Source organism: Jaculus jaculus, chromosome 2 (genome assembly GCF_020740685.1).
Source record: "Jaculus jaculus isolate mJacJac1 chromosome 2, mJacJac1.mat.Y.cur, whole genome shotgun sequence".
NCBI classification, from domain to species: domain Eukaryota; kingdom Metazoa; phylum Chordata; class Mammalia; order Rodentia; family Dipodidae; genus Jaculus; species Jaculus jaculus.
In genome coordinates, this window is record NC_059103.1 from 50540547 (window position 1) to 50562111 (window position 21565).

At 40.7% G+C, this 21565-nt stretch overlaps 1 protein-coding gene and 1 pseudogene across 2 annotated transcripts in view; both read right to left on the minus strand.

Annotated features, from left to right (window-relative positions):
• The window catches only part of LOC123458653, a 43895-nt pseudogene extending 38643 nt beyond the window's left edge, over positions 1-5252 (minus strand).
• Positions 5253-11699: 6447 nt separating this feature from the next.
• The window catches only part of Vapa (VAMP associated protein A), a 49688-nt gene continuing 39822 nt past the window's right edge, over positions 11700-21565 (minus strand). For both annotated transcript variants that reach the window (XM_045144405.1, XM_004656838.3), the window contains 2 exons: positions 17767-17940; positions 11700-12483 (listed from right to left, as the gene is read on the minus strand). In XM_045144405.1, the coding sequence (XP_045000340.1) occupies positions 12325-12483; positions 17767-17940 (333 nt within the window). In that variant the 3' untranslated portion in view covers positions 11700-12324. The remainder of the gene's footprint in view (positions 12484-17766; positions 17941-21565) is intronic.

Consider the following 21565-nt stretch of genomic DNA (forward strand, 5'->3'; position numbering starts at 1 on the left):
TTAGCCTCTGAGAGGAGAAAAGCCATCAGTGGTCTTATCCAGTAGTTGACCCTAAAAACTCTAGGGCTGGCCAGCCAGGCCAAATGTACCAACAGGTGCAATGGTGGCATATCTGTTTTTGGAGAAACCAACTACTCTCTGATTGGATTTGAGGCCCATTCCATGGAAGGGAATTCCTGCCTGGTATTGAAAACCTATTCAAAAGCCTATGGCTAAGCTAGGCGTGGTGGCACACACCTTTAATCCCAGCACTTGGGAGGCAAAGGTAGGAGAATGGCTGAGAGTTCAAGGCCACCCTGAGATTACATAGTGGGTTCCAGGTCAGCCTGAGCTAGAGTGAGAACCTACCTCAAAAAACAAAACAACAAAGCCTATGGCTGTGGCTGTGGCTGAGAAGGTCATAAATCCTAGGGGGAAACTACTACTGTTGTTTGGCTAAATGAATTTATTATGACCACCAAACTTCTCTCAAAATATTTGTTTATGCCCATATATCAATGCTACTCTTACATTTGGTTACAGAAGCTTCTCTTTTCAGATGGTGGTGACCACTGAAGCGACTGAAAAATGGCCAAAGTGCTGAGAAAAGGTGACAGTGGGGTGTTCAGGACTGAGACAGCTCTATAACACCCTCCAAGGCTCAGGAACCATTGTTGAAGAAGTGACGGAAAGAATGTAAGAGCCAAAAGAGGGGGAGGGGTGCTTACAATGCTGTCTTCTAGACACAAAGCAGTCTTGATATTCATGACCTTGCAGTGGCTGATGCTACCTACACAAGACCTGTGTAACAAGAAGGGGGAAAAATGATGACATTAAAGTAGAAGAGAGATTAGTTAGAAAGAAGGGATTCAATGGAGGGGGGATTTGGGAAGGGGAAAGGGGACTATTGGGAGGGAATTATCATGGAATATTGTCTATATTTATAGAAGTTGTCAATAATAAGTTTAAAAAGATTGACTCACATAAATCATTTAGTTATAAGAAGTAGGAAATATGTCATGCAATTTTTTGAATACTGCACAGAAAGCAAAACACATGGTTTTGTAAATAAACATATACCATCATGTAGTCAAAAAGTCTTTTTAAGGGAAGGGTATTATAGATATGTAAGTAGAAGGGCAGAATACCCTGGAGAGGGTCCCTAAGGGGAGAGACTGGAGAAGGGAGTGGGAGAAGAGTTAATCAAAATTTAAGATGTTTGAATAAGCCATATGGACATTTACTTCTTCACTAATAATAAGAGTTTTGTTTTTTTTAAAAAAAAAAAAAAGAATTTGGGCAGAAATAGCCTGTGAAGGTGGGTAATCGTGCACCCAGAAATCATGGATTGTTATTAGAAAAGTTTAAGTGCCAGGGCTGGGATACCTTCCAGCACAAGTTGAGGTCTCTACATTTCTCCTACTGCCCAACTACATTACCACCCAGGTCCAGAGCTCACCTGTCCTATTTCACCTTGCCCCCAGTCTCCTTCGCATCACTGCTCCCGTTCTTGTGGGCGACTGTTAAGTAAAATAGGGTAACGTAAACACGAGCACTGGGCTGTCACAGCAGGTGAGCTGAAGGCTGAGATGCCCACTAAGCAGCTCCAGGGGGAATGCAGTGTAGACAGCATGGGCGTGCTTGACGAAGGGATACTTCATGGCCCAGGCTGGGGCAGAATGGAGGGCATTAAGACTTCATCATGCCAGACAGAATTTCATATATGTTAAACAGGAGTCTATTCTGGAATTTTCCATTTATTATTTTCAGACCCAAATTAACTAATAGAAGAAGTAGAAAGGGAGATTTCACACAACAAGAAGCTACTGTCATCTGCTAGTGTTGTCTTCAAACTTCAGAAAAAGACTGAAAAACCCAGAGTACACACCCTCATCAGGGTAGCATTGCTTACTCACAAGAATGCCTCTCTCTTTAAAGTAGGGTTTCATTTTCTAGCTCAAAGTCATCCTTTACCATTAAGCTATTGCATTTTTTTAGAATACATATATCATAATATCCTTTATTTGCCTCAAAGGTAGGAACAAGGACAAGACCAAAATAATTGATATTTTTTGCAGATTATCCTGATGCATACACACATATACTCACGTTCAAACACAGGTATCTACCATATACATCCTGCTTTGCATATATCTATTTACTTCACAATAGTTATGTCACTGTGGTTAAACTTCTATATATTTTAATAGCTACATCTCACATATCATTTCAATTTCAAGTCTGATAACCTGTCCTACATGATAAAAAAAGTAAGAAGTAATTTTAAAATTTCTTGGGCCCTTGCACCCTTACAAGGTTAGCAGTGTAGATCAGAAGGCCTTGCTAATGAGACAACTGTGTTTTGGAGGACTTGCTAATTTGTTTGAGGGTTCATGACTAGTCAAGGACAGAGTCAAGATCTGAATCCAAGTTTGTTGATCCTCTGAAACACAAGTTGTTTTCCCTGCAGGTGCTTGTTCCTGTCAGGTGCTTTCACTGGCATATCTTGTATTTTTAGCCCAAATATACTGCCTAATGGTCCACTTTATTTGTACATATATAACTGCTAACATTTGCGGAGCATCTGTTCTCAGGGCTGTGCCTTTTTAAAAAAATGGGCTGGAGAGATGGCTTAGTGGTTAAGGCATTTGCCTGCAAAGCCAAAGGAATTCTCCAGGACCTACATAAGCCAGATGCACAAGGAGGCACTTGCATCTGGAGTTTGTTTGCAGTGGCTGGAGGCCCTGGTGCACCAATTCTCTCTCTCTCTCTCTCTCATACATACACACACACACACTCTATCTCTTTCTCTCCCTCTCAAATAAATAATATTTGAAAAATTGAACCCAGGATCTCAGGAAAACTGAGCACCAGCTCTACCGCTAAACCACACTTCCAAGTCCAACAAACTGGCAATTATTATCTCTTTTACAGGCAGATGAGGCAGAGCTGGTCACAGCTAGTAAAGTGACAAAGCCAGAACAGTAACCTACTTTGATCCAACCTTCCCAAGATACTTAGGTGCAGTATTTGAAACTCTATCATAGTGAGCATTCATGCTAACTGGTTGACGAAACTGCTAAACAGTCAGAAGTACAATTCCTCAAATTCCAAAACCATTTGTCACCACACCTTCAGTTTCTAGCCACTACCATCAAGTGTTGTGTACTGTTTAGGGACAGAGCTGGGGATATGGCTAAGTGGTTTAAGATACTGGCCCTGCTGGCCCAATTTGATTCTCCAGTACCCACATAAAGTAAGGTGCAAAAAATGGTGCATGCGACTGGAGTACATTTGCAGAGGCAAGAGGCCCTGGCACAGCCACACACTCACACAAACCATTCAAAAAAAAAAATAGATTTAGGTACATTATTCCTTGGCATGAAAATTTCAAAACCAGAAACAATTTTTTGGCAGGGGGAGGGCTCAGAAAATATATGAATTAATCTCTAAGCTTAAAATGAAAATTATTTGAAAGACTGGTTTGCCAGCATAACCCTAATAAGACAAACTTGAGGTTATGACCACAGATTTAAAAAAAAAAAAAAAAAAAAACAAGACCACACAATTCAACATTCAAAATGAAGCTCTTGCCTTGGTCCACCCTCTTGAAGCATCTAGAAGTCGAATTCTTGTGACCCTGTTACATATACTGAAAAAAGTGGCTTGGCCATCCTGTGTGTTGGGGGAGCAACATGTATTCAGAAAGGATAAGATGCAGAACATTAATTATGTTTTTCTTTCAAAGTTAGTAAAGCACTAACTTATGAAATCAGGACCAAAGTGAGGACAGAAATCATTTTCTAGTGCACAAGAACCCAGGTTGACATTCAAGGCTTAAGACACTGCATCTAACATTATTATAAATAAAAGGGAAATCAGTCATCAAGGGCTCCAAAGTGAATGGCATTTCATAGCTTCTACATGGTCTTTACTTTCTGGATATAACTTTATAAGATCAATTCAAAGGGTAATCACAGCTTTCTGTTGCGAATTTCAAAGTCTTCACCTTATGGCTGGTTCAAACATCCTTGCGTGTTTGTACTCAGTGTTTCCCACTGAGTAAATCAAGACCAATCCATTTTAGGTTTTTAATGTTCTGGGTTAAACTGAGCCTCATTAGGAAAAGCTCTTACCTTTGCAACAAAATCCATGGTCTGGGGCAGCATCACAGTATGTTAGGAATAACAAGAGATTGTGCAACTCTGTAATAGCAAGCTTCTCAGACTGGTGGCATAGTTTCCAAGGTATATGGAAAGGGCTGCTTCTATGGGACCCCATCTGGGACCATAGATTTTGACTCCAAAACTCTCTTCACCCCACAAAGATAATCATATAGAGTGCTCCAGGGCTGGAGAAATGGCTTAGAGGTTAAGGCACTTGCCTGTGAAGCCTAAAGACCCATGTCTGATTCTCCAGGTCCCATGTAAGCCAGATGCACAAAGTGACATAAGCACACAAGGTCGCACATATGCACAAGGTGGCACACACATCTGGAGTGTGACTGCAGTGGCTGGAGGCCATGGCACACCAATTCTCTCACATAAAAAAAATATATACAGCCGGGCATGGTGGCGCATGCCTTTAATCCCAGCACCTGGGAGGCAGATGCAGGAGGATCGCTGTGAGTTCAAGGCCACCCTGAGATTACATAGTGAATTCCAGCTCTGAGCTAGAGTGAAACCCTACCTCAGAAAATAATAATAATAATAATAATAATAATAATAATAATAATAATACAAAGGGATGGAGATGGCTCAGCGGTTAAGGTGCATGCCTGCAGAGCCAAAGGACCCAGGTATGATTCCCCTGGATCCATATGAACCAGATGCACAAGGTGGCACATGCATCTGGAGTTTGTTTGCAGTGGCTAGAGGATCTAGTACACCCATTCTCTCTACCTCTTTTTTCTCTCTCAAATAAAAATTTTAGAAAGTTATAAAAGACCACTCCATCTCATCACACATGAAATTATTTGCTCCATGTAAGATAACTGATACAGATGTACAAGCCTTAGTATTTGTTTGCACATAGAGAGAGAGAACACAGAGAGAATGAGCATGCCAGGACTTCTAGCCACTGCAAACAAACTCCAGATGCATGCATCACTTTGTGCACCTGGCTTTATGTGGGTACTGGGGAACTGAACCCAGGATTGGTAGGCATTACAGGCAAGCACCTTAATCACTGAGCCATCTCTCCATCCCCCAAGCCTTCGTATTTTTGATTAAGATCAGTTCCTCAGTGCTGAAGAGTGTCCAGCACTGAAACATCTCTATCACATCCACCAAGGCTCAGGGTCCATGGCGGCAAGAGGTGGCAGAAAGAACGTAAGAGCCAATGTTGATGTATGAACAGTTGCATTGGCTCTTACATTCTTTCTCCTACCTCTGCTTCCTGAGTGCTGACATTAGAGGCTTGTGCCACCACACCTGCCTTAAAGTCCCTTTTAAGATTCCTCTGTCATAGTCCCCACAATATATTTTAGACACAGACCATCAGTTCTACCAGTGATTTAGAATAACATCAGCATCAGCTGCCAGGAATCTTCTGAATTCTCTCCTTGTTTGATTCTAATTTGGTCCAATTTCTCAAGATCTGTAATACCCTGTATGCCAAGTTTCACCTTTGTTTTCTACAGGCTGAAGATAAGCATTTTTGCATTAACTATTCTCTTATGAATGCCCTGAGACCCCACCATGCAGTTGAATCATGCTTTCTGTCTGACTTCTCATATGAGCTTTCAGAATATTAACCAAATTGACTGGATATCCAGGGTAGCCTCTTGTGAATGTGTGTTTTAACAGCAAGTACAGCATCCACAAATGTTAGTAAAGAAATCACCATTTAGTCCAATAAGTTTGGAAGACTTAGCCTTAATCAGGCATCATCTATGTTAATCATTGGGTTAAGTCATTTGCCTGAAAAACCAAAGAACCTACTTTCAATTACCCCAGGACCCATGTACGCCAGATATACAAAGTGGCACATGCATCTGGAGTTCGTTGGCAGTGGCTAGAAGCCCTGGCACACCTATTCTCTCTCTCTCAAATAAGTAAAAATAGTTTTTTTGTTTTGTTTTGTTTTTTGAGAGTAGAGTCTCACTCTAGCTCAGGCTGACCTGGAATTCACTCTGTAGTTTCACGGTGGCCTCGAACTCATGGCGATCCTCCTACCTCTGCCTCCCAAGTACTGGGATTAAAGGCATGCACCACCACTCCCAGCCTAAAATATTTTTTTAATGCTCTATTTGAGAGAGAAGGAATGGGCACACCAGGGCCTCCAGCCACTGCAACTTAACTCCAGACGCATGTGCCACCTTGTGCATCTGGCTTAGATAGATTCTGGAGAATCAAACCTAGATCCCTTGGCCTCACAGGCAAGCACCTTAACTGCTAAGCCACCTCTCTAGCCCCATCTGCATTTTTTCGAAGTTCTGCTGAAATCATAACCACTGAGATAGTTTCATCTCCAACTTCTCTGTCTTGAGTCAGCCAGCTCACAAGGAACCTTAGCTCGGGTGTTCTACCTCCTGTAACTCCAGGATGGTCGCAGTCCATCAAGAATCAAAAATATCATCCAACAGGCTGGAGGGATGGCTTAGTGGCTGAGGCGCTTGCCTGCAAAGCTTAAGGACCCGTGTTCTCATCTCCAGATCCTACGTTAGCCAGATGCACACAGGTGAGGCAAGCGCAACATTGCGTGCAAGCATCTGGAGTTCAATTGCAGTCAACTGTCTTCTCAGGCTCTCTCTAAAAACAAAATAAGTATTTTAAAAAAGACTATCATCCAACATTTTATCCAAGTCAAGTGGTCCAAGGGAACTTGTTACAATATTGGCAACAGAAGCTGTGGCCATAACATTCTGGGAGCAGGCTGCCTCCCAGGGCTGCAGCCCCCAACATGGACAAAGGCCCCGCCATTCCAAGGAACAGCAGCAGTGACGGCAGGGAGAGGTCAGAGGGACCCCACAGGGGCTGCTGGGTCCTGCCTACCTGGTCCCCTGCCACCAGAGACACGGTGGAGAATGGGGGGTAGCAGAAATACGCATTTTTAATTCTATATTCCAAGATCCTAGCGACAGACCAAAGTACGCTTTCATTTTCACTGAATTGAACACCATGTCACTTCCACCCTGTCCTTCATATTTCAAAGGTAGTGAGGTAAAGCGGTCTATGAAGGGTTAACGAACAACTAAAGGAGTCAGCAAAGACTTGGGATGCCAAGCCTGTATGGAAGTTACAAGCAGCCCCACAACCTTGAAGTCTGCCCAGAGATTATTCAAGGCCTACAACCTTGAGCAGCAAGTCAGCTTACTTTCCCCCCTTCCTCACTTCTCCCTCTTTCTGCCAGCAGGACCCTGGCCCCAACCTAAAACAAACAAAAAGCTCCCAGCATCAGCCACCAGCAGGACTCAGCTTTCCATAGGCCCACGACTGCTGAAACATGGTGGGCCTTCTCAGGTTACTGGTTCTGAACCCTAAAGAAAGCCTGATCTTGCCATAAAGTTAACTGTTTTATGCTCTCAAACTTGCCTCTATTTTTTTTTTTTCTTACAATCTTCAGACCTATGACGGGGAACACATGAGACCTGCTAGCATCTGGCTAAATGCATATATTATGCTCACCAAACTGACAGGCAAGCAATTGTCTTAATACTTATACCCATATATTAACACTACTCACACTTTTGGTTAAAGCAGCTTCTCTTTTCAGATGGCGGTGACCTCTGGGATGACTCAAAAGGCACCTTAGTACTAAAATGTGACTGAGAAGCCGGGCATGGTGGCATATGCCTTTAATTCCAGGACTTGGGAGGCCACCCTGAGACTTACACAGTGAATTCCAGGTCAACCTGGCTTAGAGACAGAACCTACCTAGGTGGGGGAGGGGGAGATAACGGAGTGCTCAGGACTGAAACATCACTACCACACCTTCCAAGGCTCAGGATCCATTGCGGAAGAGGTGGTGGGAATCATATAAGAGCCAAAGGAAGGGTAGGACTCCTTACAATGTGCTCCTCCAGACACAAAATGGCCTGGATATCCATGACCTCGTTGTGTCTGACACTACCTACACAAGACCAGTATAACAGGAGGAAAAGATGACATCAAAATAAGAGAGACTAATTAAGATGGGAAGGGGATATGAGGGAGAGTGCTGTGAACGGCAAAGTGTTGGAGGGGATTATCGTGGTCAGTTGTCAATAATTTTAAAAAAGAAGCCAGGCGTGGTGGCATATATCTTTAATCCCAACACTCGGGGAGGCAGAGGTAGGAGGATTGCTGAGTTCGAGGCCATCCTGAGACTCCATAGTGAATTCCAGGTCAGCCTGGGCTATAGTGAGACCCTACCTCGAAAAACAAAAACAAAACAAAAAACACTAAAAGTTGTTTTCCAGGGCTGGGGAGATAATTTGACAGGTAAAGACACGTGCTTGCAAAGCTTGCTTGTCAAGAGTTCAAATCCTCAAAACCCATGTAAACCCAGATGCAGAAAGTGACATAAGTATCTTTGCATTGGCAAGAGATCTTGATGTGCCCAGACACATGCATACACATAAAATAGATTTTTAAAGATTTGCTCTAGCCTAGGCTGACCTGGAATTCACTAGTCTCAGGTTGGCCTCAAATCCACAGCAATCCTACCTCTGCCTCTCGAGTGCCGGGATTAAAGGTGCACGGCTGTATGGTGGCTATGTACTTTTTAAAAGCTGTTCTCCATAGCCAAGTATGTTCAAACTCAGCACCAACCCCACATGGTTAAGTAATCTCAAGGTGACACTGTTAATGCTCAGAAGTCCAAAAACATGGTCTTCCCCACAGTGGCTATCACACCTAAGAGTGAAAATCAGTCTGCTTCCATGTCCTACTAAAAATTACCTGACTTAGGTCACTACACAAGAGACCATCTGCTCTCAAAAGTAAAACTCCAGTAAATGACTGGTTATTAATATTTTGCATATACATACACAAACCATAAGCAATTGAAGAATGTTTTGCTTTTATTGTGAAAAGGAAAACGACACTTCACATTTTAAAAACATTTATCCACACATTTTAATTCCCCTTAAGAGCTAGAAACTAGGGACTGGATAGGTGGCTTAGCATTTAAGATGCTTGCCTGTAAAGCCTAAGGACCCTAGCTCGATTCCCCAGTACCCACATAAGCCAGAACAAGGTGGCAAATGCATCTGAAGTTCGTTTGCAGAGGCTGAGGAGGTCCTGATGCACCCATTCTTTCTGTGTCTCATCTCTCACCCCACTTACAAATTAAAAAATGTATTTTTTTAAGCTAGAAACTAGATCGTGAACTTACCTTCTGATTTATTTGTATATTCATAAAGCACTGACCTTTCCCTTCTCTCTCAAAGTCAGTAATTAACATTCAGTGCACACACGTGTCATGCAATAGGAATTTCCTGTGCAAAGCTTCAGGACAACTACTGTATGAATGCTTCAAGTGGCAGATCAGTTTGGGGGTGTCCCATTTTCAAAGATTACAGACAAAAGCATCCCATACCAAGTATACTAACATCAGGAAAATAAACTAAGATGACTGAAGAGAAATGACAAGTGTCATTTCTCTCAAAGGTAACATACTATATACATAATTCTTAAATTTGCTTCTTGTAAATATAGAGATGAGTAAAGTTAAGGTACATTCATTATAGAAACAGAGAGGGAAAGCAGTGCATTTAGTGCCACGTAAACTTAAGGCCTTAGTTACTAGGTTGTAATTTTCAGCATGAGCAACGTGTCACCATGCCGCCCTGCATACACAAAGCCAAAATTTCTCAACATGTAAAGATGAAGACAATTAATCTATATTATCTGTCAATCAGTAGAGATGAACTCTGAAAGAAGAGCCCGGCAGGAAAATATTCTGATCACTTTTCTCGGAGCAAATAAGAAAATGAAATCTCTTCTACAGAGCATCTGCCAATAAAAGAAGCCCACCCACATCTACTTGCAGACTACCCAAACTATAATCTACCTCAAAGCCAACCATACACAATGCACTTTGAAAACACCTACATAAAATCACACTGGATTTTCAAAAGACTACTGTCAATATGGGAGGCACTGCTAGCCTAGACATAATGTCAGACTATTTAACAGCAGCTTGCAGTCTTGTGGCAAGTCTCACACTAAATACATGATTTTACTTGTCACCTGTTTCTTAGCTACCAGAAGACAAAGGTAAAGTGAGGAGACCACACTTCTAGTTTTCAATTTAAAAAAAAAAAATATATTTATTTATGTGAGAGAGGGAGAGGAAAAGGGAGAGAGAGATAAAGAATGAGCACATCAAGGCCTCTAGCTTCTACAGACAAGATGTGTCACCTACCTTGTGCATCTGGCTTATGTGGGTACTGGGGAATCAAACCTGGGTCCTTGGGCTTCGCAGGCAAGTACCTTAAGTGCTAAATCATCTCTCCAGTCCACACAATTCTAGTTTTAATTCTGCCTCTACCTACATGTGAGACATGTGAATATTCTTGCCAAACCTCCTAACACCTAAGACAACTCAGCTATAAGACAGAAGGTCTAAATAAAATGTATTTTAATGAATATTCCCAGAAAATGAAATTTTGTAAAAAATTTTAAAACAAACCTTTTTAAAAATGTTCATGAAATACCCACTTGATACTTAACAATGATGTTGGTTATATATAGTTTTAAGCTAAAGAGCAGATCATGCCCTATGTATTTTCATTTTGCTTGTTCAGTCTATGGGAGAGGTTTACAGTAACAGTAATGCATACCATGATAACATTACCTATGGAATCATGCTATTTGTTTACTTTTGTAAAACTAAGATGTTTTGTGACAGGTATCATTGAGTACAATAATAATGCATGTGATCTGACAAACTCAAAATATATTTTGCAATGAAAAGACAACCAAGCTGGGCATGGTGGCACAAGCCTTTAATCCCAGCACTCAGGAGGCAGAGGTAGGCAGATCAGCCTGGGCTCTCTAGACAGCAAGACCCTACTTCAAAAAACAAAATCAAACAAAGACAACCAAAATACTTGAGACCCTTTCACAAAATGTGTACAGAGACCTGGGCCTAACATACTTCACTGCATCAAATCCACTTTATCTTCAGACAGAGTACATCTTTTATAAAACCAACACTTATTTTCAAGAACACAAATTCTCTTGTAATAGACTCTATGTAGTTGAAAACAATTTATTTTCTCTGGTTCCAAAAGTTTGTCTTAGTATGAAAAAAATAACTGACATAAGTGCAGTGAAGTACTGGACCCCATACTGCAAACTGTGTTCCACATGCCTGACAGACTGACGATATGCAAAGGAAAAGTCATTTTTCACAAAAGAAATTCTCAAGATTTGCTAAGTGATGCTCTATTTAAGTGTTAAACTGGACAAGTAAAATGAAATATAAAATTAGTACTTCAAAACCCAAGAGAATAAGTCTTCCTTGAAGAGAAAGTAACCTGGTAAATTAATGTGGTAAACTAAATATATCCACATGGCATATACATCTACATACTTTGGGTATTTTGGAAGATCATAATTGGTTTTATTTAAGAAATAGTGCCATAATTTTAGTGAGTTTGATGATAAATAATAAAATATTTGAAAGGGCTCCAGTACAAGAAAAAAATATGTACTATAAATTTCAAATTCCACTGACTGGAGTCCTGGCAAATCCCCCAAGCCCCAATGACACGACAGACACAAACAAGCTATCGAGCAAGAATCTGTTAACAGTTTTATTTTTTATGTTAAATACCATGGGACAGGATTGTAAGGATGAAAAACTCAGTCAACTGCCTCACAAGGGATAAGAAAAATTCTGCCATGATATTAGCAAAGGTAAAGGAGAGAATTTACACAGTTAAGAGGCACCATTTCCCCACAGAAAACCTCTTGGCATTTCCTGAATGAGTGGGATTAGCAATCTAAATAAATCATATTTCAGGAGGTAACAGCAACAGATAAAATTTAAAGGGATTATTAAAATAACATTTACAAGACTCTGAACAATTCTTATTAAAACCACAAAGAAAGAACAATTCTTTATTTATGAATTTCATAAAGGACTGAATGTGCAACTGACATCTGCTATTGATGATCTGGTAATATACAATTTGTCCAGTAGCCGAACAGTTTTTTTTTTTATTGTTTTCTAACCGTAAGAGATCATTAAAGGCAAAGCCTATATGACGCTGTACACACACAAAAAAAATGGTCACCGCGGGCCATACTACCAATGAAATGGTAGGTAAACAAATCATTTTCTGGTCAAGAGAAGGAGAAAAAAAAAAAAAAGAAAAGAAAAGAAAAGAAAGAGCACTCTGCATGCTTCACTCTACAAGATGAATTTCCCTAGAAAGAATCCAATGAAAATGGCTGCAATTACAACCAGAAGAGAAGGAAGAGGACTGGTGACGTTATCTCTGAAGGACGCAGCTGAGGTGGATCCAGGCTTATCCGAATGTGCTACTTTTCTGAGCCTTAAACCTTCATCCTATGGGGAAGATGCAAAAAGACAGATTTTAAAACACATGCACACACAGATGAGCATATTAAAACTACAAGTCTGTATGACAGCTAAAGATAGAAATATTGATTACTACTAACTCCCATAGGAAACTACAGAGTGATGAAAATAATCCTATAGGATTGGAGTGATGGTGGCAAAATTCGATTTTAAAAAATCACTAAATTGGAGCTGGTGGGATGGCTTAGTGGTTAAGGCACTTGCCTGCAAAGCCGAAGTACCCAGGTTCAATTCCCCAGGACCCACATTAGCCAGATGCACAAGAGGCACAAGCGTCTGGCGTTTGTCTGCAGTGGCTGGAAGGCCTGGCACGCCCATTCTCATACTCTCTCTCTATCCCTCTCATTCTCCCTCTTGCTGTCAATAAAAATATTTTTTTAAAAAAATCACCAAATTGAACACTCACAATGAGTGCCTTTGTAAAATATAAATTATACCTCGATAACAGATTTTTTAAAACTAGAATTCAGATGTACTTAAACATTTTGTGTACATGCTTAATTCCAAGATACCCCACAGTATCTGAAACTGATTACCTCCATTAGGCAGACACTAGCAAGATCAAACCTATGCTCTGGTAGGGTTACGGATTCATTAAACCAGAAACCCACACAGCAGTGCACAAGGGTCATCATGTGGAAGATAGAAATAGAATACTCTTAGGACTGGGGTGGGGGGATTCTAGGATAAAAGTCTCAATAAATAGCACAGGGTTTTGATGTACTCACAGCAAAGCAGGCAGGGACATGAGAGCACCAGCAGCGGGCCTGAACTGCACAGTTAAGACACTGCAGTGTGACTCTTGGGAAATGATGGGTAACTACTAAAGCTACACAGCTGGCTGGATCAATCAGGGACTGCCACACCATCTGACAAACAGCACGGATTTTTACTTTCTAAATGTAAGCTAATCCTCTCATACCACTCCTCTACTGAGTAGTGTGACAGCTGTATGCACCATTACATGCTATACTTTGAACTGTGATCTAGGCTAGTGACGTTACACAATGTGATCCCTTTCTGGTGATACTGGGCAGTGGGATACTGCCCCAGTTGGCCATAAAAGGTAAATGATGCTAGGGAAACTTCATGATGCAGCGTTCATGAAATCACCATCCAGGATGGAACGGTATTTCGCGATGATGCAGCTGCCTCTGAGTCGCCCACACTCCTGTAACTCAAACTCACTGGTTTACCAAAATTGGATTTTGGTGCAATTGTGCCTTGGTCTGTTGTCTGAACCCTAGCTGGGGTGAATACACATGTGTTTATATCTCCCTGGAAAAAGCTTCATGCATGTTAACAGATAAAAGTAACAAATAACAATGTGAAAAAAATATCCACAGTATAACTCAAAAAGTTAAATAATAAGGAATCAAACAAGCCAATCAAAAAATGGGCTATGGAGCTAAATAGAGAGTTCTCAAAGGAAGAAATACGAATGGCATATAAGCATCTAAAAAAATGTTCTACGTCACTAGTCATCAGGGAAATGCAGATTAAAACTGCATTAAGATTCCATCTCACTCCTGTCAGATTGGCCACCAGCATGAAAACAAATGATCATAAATGTTGGCGGGGATGTGAAAAATAAGGAACCCTTCTACACTGCTGGTGGGAATGCAATCTGGTCCAGCCATTGTGGAAAACAGTGTGGAGGTTCCTAAAACAGCTAAAGATTGATCTACCATATGACCCAGCTATAGCACTCCTAGGCATATATCCAAAGGACTCATCTCATTTCCTTAGAAGTACATGCTCAACCATGTTTATTGCTGCTCAATTTATAATAGCTGGGAAATGGAACCAGCCTAGATGTCCCTCAACTGATGAGTGGATAATGAAGATGTGGCACATTTATACAATGGAGTTCTACTCAGCGGTAAAGAAAAATGAAGTTATGAAATTTGCAGAAAAATGGATGGACTTGGAAAGGATTATACTAAGTGAGGTAACCCAGGCCCAGAAAGCCAAGTGTTACATGTTTTCCCTCATATGTGGATCCTAGCTACAGATGATTGGGCTTCTGCATGAGAATGAAAATACTTAGTAGCAGAGGCCAGTAAGTTAAAAAGGAGACATAAAGGGAAGAGAAAGGAAGGGAGGAGGGTACTTAATAAGTTGGTATTGTATATATGTAAGTACAATGATTGAGATGGGGAGGTAATATGATGGAGAATGGAATTTCAAATGGGAAAGTATGGGGGTGGGGAGGGAATTACCATGGGATATATTTTATAATCATGGAAAATGTTAATAAAAATTGAAAAATAAATAAATAAATTTAAAAAAAAAGATCCACAGTATATGGGTATCAAACAGAAATCTTTCCTCTATCCAAACAGGTACTCAAGGCCGAGGCCTTTGAGGACGTACTATGGAATATGAACAATGTCCAGTGTCGTGGTTTGAATCAGATGTGTCCCATAAACTCATGTGTTTTGAATGCTTGATCCCCAGCTGATGGCAATTTGGAAAGTGAAGAGCACTGGAGAAGATGTGCTGCTGGGGGTTGACCTTAACACTTATTGGTCCTTAGCTTGCCAATGTTAGTCAGCTCATGCTCCTGCTGCTGTTGTCTACCTGCTGTGGCAGAGGTGATGTCCAGCCTCTGTTCATGTCATACTATCCTGTGCCATCATGGAGCTTTCCCTCAAGACTATGAGCCAAAAATTTCTTCTCATTAGCTTTTGGTCCAGTGCTTTGTGCCAGAACCAAGAAGACCACTACTATAGCCAGTCACAAAAATTAAATTCAAGGACTAGAGAGATGGCTTAGAGGGTAAGGTGCTTGCCTGCAAAGCCCATGCACCCAAGTTTGAGTCCCCATGACCCACAAAAGCCAGATGTACAAGGTGGCACATGTATCTGGAATTCATTTGCAGTGACTGGAGGCCCCTCTCAAATAAATAATATTTTAATTCAATTCAAGGGCTGGAGAGATGGCTTAGTGGTTAAGGTGCTTGCCTGCAAAGCCAAAGGATCTTGGCTCGATTCCCCAGGACCCACATAAGCCAAATGCACAAGGTAGCACATGCATCTAGAGTTGGTTTGCAATGGCTGGAGGCCCTGGCATGGCCATTCTCCCTCTCTTTCTCAAACAAAAATATAAAAATAAAATTCAATCCAAAACTACTACAGTGAAGAGAAATTCACAGACTAACTAAAAATAAAGTGTATATCAATAATAATATCAATTATCAAATGTCTTCAACAAAGTTCATTTGCTTGTCCAAGGCAAATTGTGGAAGTGGAGAGATGATTCAATGTTTAAAAACACCTGCTTGCAAAGCCTGCCAGGCTGGGTACAATCCCTCAGTACCCACATAAAGCCCGATCTGGAGTGAATTTGTAGCAGCAAGACCCTGGCAGCAACCCCCCAACACACACACACTTACTCCCTCCCAAAGATTTCTTTTTTCCCCTCAGAATAAATAAAAACGGCAAATTGCTCAAAAATACCAACACTTTCTAATCAGTCTTCCTACACCAGTCCATTCATTCAAGCACACAAGTGACTTCTATATATGCATGTACTATGAAGGCAAGGATTAATGAAATTCAGGGACTTGGGGAGATTGTTCAGTGGGTAAAGTTTTTGCCATGCATGCATGAAGACCTGAGCTCAGAACCCCAGGACTCACATAAGATGCCAGGGGTAGTGGCGCGTACATGTAATACAAGCTTTAGAGAAACAGAGAGGGAGTCCCTGGATCTCACTGGACACTAGTCTAGCCACATCTGTGAGCAAGAGAGCCTGTCTCCAAGAATATGGAGGACAGCAGATGAGGAAGATAACTCGACATCAACCTCTTGCCGCCACATACATGGGCACCAGCACAGATGTGTGTATATACACATACACATGAACACACATATATGAAGAAAGTAGAGAAGGAAGGAAAGGAAAAAAAGGGGAGGAGAGGGGGGAGGGAAATTAAGTCAATGTCTTTGAGTTAATTACTGTCCACTAAATAAGAGAAAGACTAACAAAAACAATTTGATGTGATAGGCACTACAGGGTACAAGGGGAAAAAATCCAAATCAATTTTGTTTTGTTTTTGAGGGAAGAGAACACTAAAAACATGACAGGTACCAAAGATATATATATATGTTATGGGAAAAGAACAGGATCTCACAGCTTCCAGTCAGAAGAGTGAGCTTTGTTAAAGCACAGGACTGACGAGGGAGATGCTTCTTTGGGATAGTCTACCCCAATGCGGTTTAACAAAACGTGAAGTTTCAAATAGCACATTAAAAACATAAGGAAAGAGGCTGGAGCAAGAACTCAGGGATAAAGTGCTTGCTGCACGAGCTTTAGGATTTGAGTTCAGGCTCCCAGCACCCACAGAAATGCTGGTTGTATGGAAGCCCAATTAGAACCTCAAGCATTTGGAGGCAAAGGCAGGGATCCAGGGCAAACCAGACTAGCTGAATCAGCAAGTTCTGGGCCAAAGTGAGAGACCCTGCCTCAGGAAATATGAGGTGACCAAGGACGACATCGGATGTATACCTTCTGGCCTCCACACGCTCACCCAAGTGCACAGGTAGCCCACACAAGTATGCCCACATGCATACAAACACACATACCCTCCAAAAAATAATTGGTGACATTAAGAATACTAGGTTAACCCAATAAATTCAATGTATTATTTCAATGTGTAGCAGTACAAAGAAGTTTTTACCATTTGTAGTACTAAGTCTTCAACACTGTTGTGCATATCATTATTTACTTGGTTATGTATATGAGTGTGTGTGAGTGTGGGCACACCCATGGACAACTTCCAGGTTAGTCTTTGTCTTCCACTTGGTTCTGAGGCAAATCTCTTGTTCACTGTTCCATTTATCAGCTTCCAGGAAATTCTCCTGTCATCACCTCCCTTCTTGCCATAGATGCACAGGGACTACAGAAACCTGCCAAGTGTTCGGTAGCTCTGTGACTAAAGACTACACTAAAGCACGTTTCCAGGTACTTCAGTCTAACTGAGGCACAGACTATAAAGGGAAGCAAAAATCAGAAAGGACATGCCACAGACCACATCCCAAGTAATAAGGATATCTGCCAAAGAAAGAAATTCATGGGCAATTAGAAGCCATGGTAGGGCTGTTTAAAGAGAGAGACATAGGACGAAAGCCAAAGGGCTCAAGGAGAAGAACGATTAAACATTAATATCTGCTAAAGGGAACTAAGCATATGTATTTTCCAAACCTTCATTTCACAGTTAACTCATTTTCAAGCAACAGAACTTACTCGCAGATGTCGATTTTCTTCTGATAGCTTCATCATTTCTCCCTGAAGTCTTTTACACTCTTCCATCAGTTTCCTTGTTTCAGTATCGTTGAGTGAAACACTATGTGGCTTTGGCATGGGTCCATCTTGTTTAGCTGCATTCAATGGAACAGCTTTGCTAGGTTCCATATCATTCTGTATTACAGAGATAATGAGAAGTGTTAACCAAACAGCCTTATAAATTTTAACAAATAAAAATGTAAATTCTACATCTTTTCCAAACATTTACTATACAGTTAATAATTTTCAACTTAATTAGTAAAAAACTTTTAGTACCAGATACCACAGTCATCTGTAAACAGTGTCAGTAGTTAAATAAATGAAAATAAGCAGCCTACTCCCTCCCTTCTCCACTCCCATAACGCTTGGCCCTTCCTTTCTTATCAAGCAGAGTAACCTACCTTTTGAGTTCTTTCCTTCAAAGGCTGGAGCCATTTCCATTTGTATTTAACCCTAAGTCCAGCACTTTGACCAAGTCATTATAAAGTCAGTCATTGAAAGTATGTGAATGACCAACTGTAACTAAAATCCAAACATGAAGGTAACTTTCTGTACTCTGACTATGCAATCAAATGAGATTCTGGGGGGATGGGGGATGGGATATTATCACAATCATTCCAGTCAAATTAGGAACTACCTAAGAAAACATTCAAAAGAATCTAACATCTATTAATGGGAAAAACTGAAGAATATAAATATTGAAAGGGAACTAGTATGTACAAACATCACTGCAAAGAAGAAGTCTGTGAACTTAATGGTTCCTTCAAATTTTAATACTGCCTATATGATTCATTATGGTATATACTACATGCTAAGACACTTAAAATTGTAAGGTTCAAAGCATTCATAATTTAACACCATAACCACTGAAACCTAGTCAACATACTTGGAGATAAGTATCTTTAGCAGTCTGAGCCTATGAGCTAAACTGTCTCAATACTCAATACATTTCATTGTAGCATCACTTATGCCACCACAAACCACATCACATAGGCAGAACAAGTCTTTTTTTTTTCATTTTAGATTTAAATTGTTAAAAAATTTAAAGTCAGGCATGGTGGCACACACCTTTAACCCCAGCACTCAGGAGGCAGACGGTAAAGGCCACCCTAGGACTACAGAGTGAGCTTCAGGTCAGCCTGGGCTAGAAACCCTACCTCAAAAAACCAAAACAACCTTTAATCCCAGCACTCAGGAGGCAGAGGTAGGAGGACAGAGGTATGAGGATCACCATGAGTTCAAGGCCACCTGAGACTACATAGTAAATCCCAGGTCAGCCTGGGCTAGAGTGAGACCCTACCTCGAAAAACCAAAAGAAAACTGTAAAGGCCGTGGATGTCAAATCAGTGGTAGAGCACTTGCCTAGCATTCAGGAAGCTTTGAGTTCTGGTATTGATACCCAACACCAAACAATCAAGAAAATAAGTATAAAGAAATCCTTTAGCTGGGCATGGTGGTGCATGCCTTTAATCCCAGCACTAGCAAGGTAGAGGTAGGAGGATCACTGTGAGTTCGAGGCCACCCTGAGACTACATAGTGAATTCCAGGTAAGCCTGAACTAGAGTGACTCCCTACCTCAAAAAACCAAAAACACTAAGAAATCTTTTGTTGGGAGGATAAAACCCACAATTTTTACAGACATGTAATTTAATAGTACACCTAGATCCATGTAAAAATTAATTGTAATGGGGCTGTGATGGTTAATACTGATTGTCAACTTGTCTCTATCATGGGATAACTGCAGTGGAAGAGCCGCCCTAACGGTGGGTAGCATCACTCATAGACTAGATAGAATCCTAGACACAATGAAAAAACAAAGTAAGCTGAGCATCCATCTCTCTCTATTTCCTGACTGACTGCAGACATAACGCTGCCTCACCCTCCTGTCACTGACGTCCCTGCCATGGAGCACTTGGGCCCTCAAACTGTGAACCAAATACATCCTTCCATCCTTGGGTTGCTTTTGTCAGCTACTTTGTCACAGTAAGGAGAAAACTAACTAATAAAGGGGTTGTAAAGAACACTATTATTATTTTTCACCTACCAGTAGATTTTTCCACTTCAAGTTTCACAGGTAAGGGTTAAGACATTTCCCTTTCTTCCAAGGTATTCCCTTACTGGCTCTCTTCTTTAGCCTAACCTTTCTTTCCAATGTTCAACCAAACCTATTTCTACAGCTAAAAATCTGTTTGTTTGGGCTGAAGAGATGACTTAGTGGTTAAGGTTCTTGATTGTAAAGCCTAAGGAACCAGGTTCGATTTCCCAGTACCCATGTAAGCTAGCTGGCACAAGGTGGCACATGCATATGGAGTTTGTTTGCAGTGGCTAGAGGCCCTGGCATACCCATTCTCTTCCCTCCTTCTTAAATAAATATATTTAAAACATACTGTTTGATATATTCTGTTCTCTGTCAATGTCTCTGCTCTTTTCCTTAATTTAAAAATTCACTCCATACAGAAGATTGGGCTTCTGCATGAGACAGAAAATACTTAGTAGCAGAGGCCAGTAAGTTAAAAAGGAGATATAAAGGGAAAAGAAAGGAAGGAAGGAGGGTACTTAATAGGTTGATATTGCATATATGTAAGTACAATGATTGAGTTGGGGAGATAGTATGATGGAGAATGGAATTTCAAAGGGGAAAGTGGGGGGGGGGATTACCACGGGATATATTTTTATAATCATGAAAATGTTAATAAAAAAAAATTCACTCCAGAATGATGCCTGCAAGAGTGCTCACAAATCTCATACTAGCAAGAACCCAACTGCTGATTTAAAAAGAGAGCATGCCTCCCTTTGTATATATAATATTCAGTTTTTGCTTAAGAATTCAGAGAAAAATCATACTTTTACCCGAAATTTGACTAAGAAGTTAAGAGACTATACCACCAACAGTGAAGAAGAGAAGAAACTAAAATGAATAATACCATCAAGTTCTTTACAACTAGATGGTTTTTAATTCTGAAATTCTTTTATATTTTAAATTATGAGATGGGGCTGGAGGAATGGCTTAGCAGTTAAGGAGTTTGCCTGCAAAGCCAAAGGACCCAGGTTCAATTCCCCAGGACCCGTGTTAGCCAAATGCACAAGGGGGTGCACGCGTCTGGAGTTCGTTTGCAGTGGCTGGAGGCCCTGGTGTGCCCATTCTCTCTCTCTCTCTCTCTCTCTCTCTTTCTTTCTCTCTCCCCCCCTTTCTCTGTCAAATAAATAAATAAAATTGAAATAAAAATGTTTTAAATTATGAGATGAACAAACCTCTACTATCTCATTAACCAAACACAACTACCACTCATATCTTCCAATAATTCTCACATGCATTTTATACAATGTGCAAGACCCCAGGTTCAAACCCCAATGCTACCAAAAAGAAAAAGGTCACTATACTCTACATTTTATTTTATAGTAGGTCATTAAATAGTCTACTCTGGGCCTAGCAAAATAAGATTCTGCTTTAGTTACCAGTTTGATGGATAGACTACTGTTTGAAATAAAAATAACTCATAAATGAATATTTTCTTATAGTAATGGAACTAAGTTTTTCTGAACTGTTCTTGCTTTTATAATAAAAAGACAGTATCTCATAATCAGTTTGTAGAGAATAAACATTAAGACTTCAATGCAAAGGATAAATATAGTAAAGTGCACATCAAAAGTGAGCAGCACACATCTTTAATCCTGGCACTGAGAGGCAAAGGTCAAACTGGGCTAGAGTGAGATCCTACCATGGAAGACAAAGTGAGCTGGAGAGTTGGCTGGAGAGATG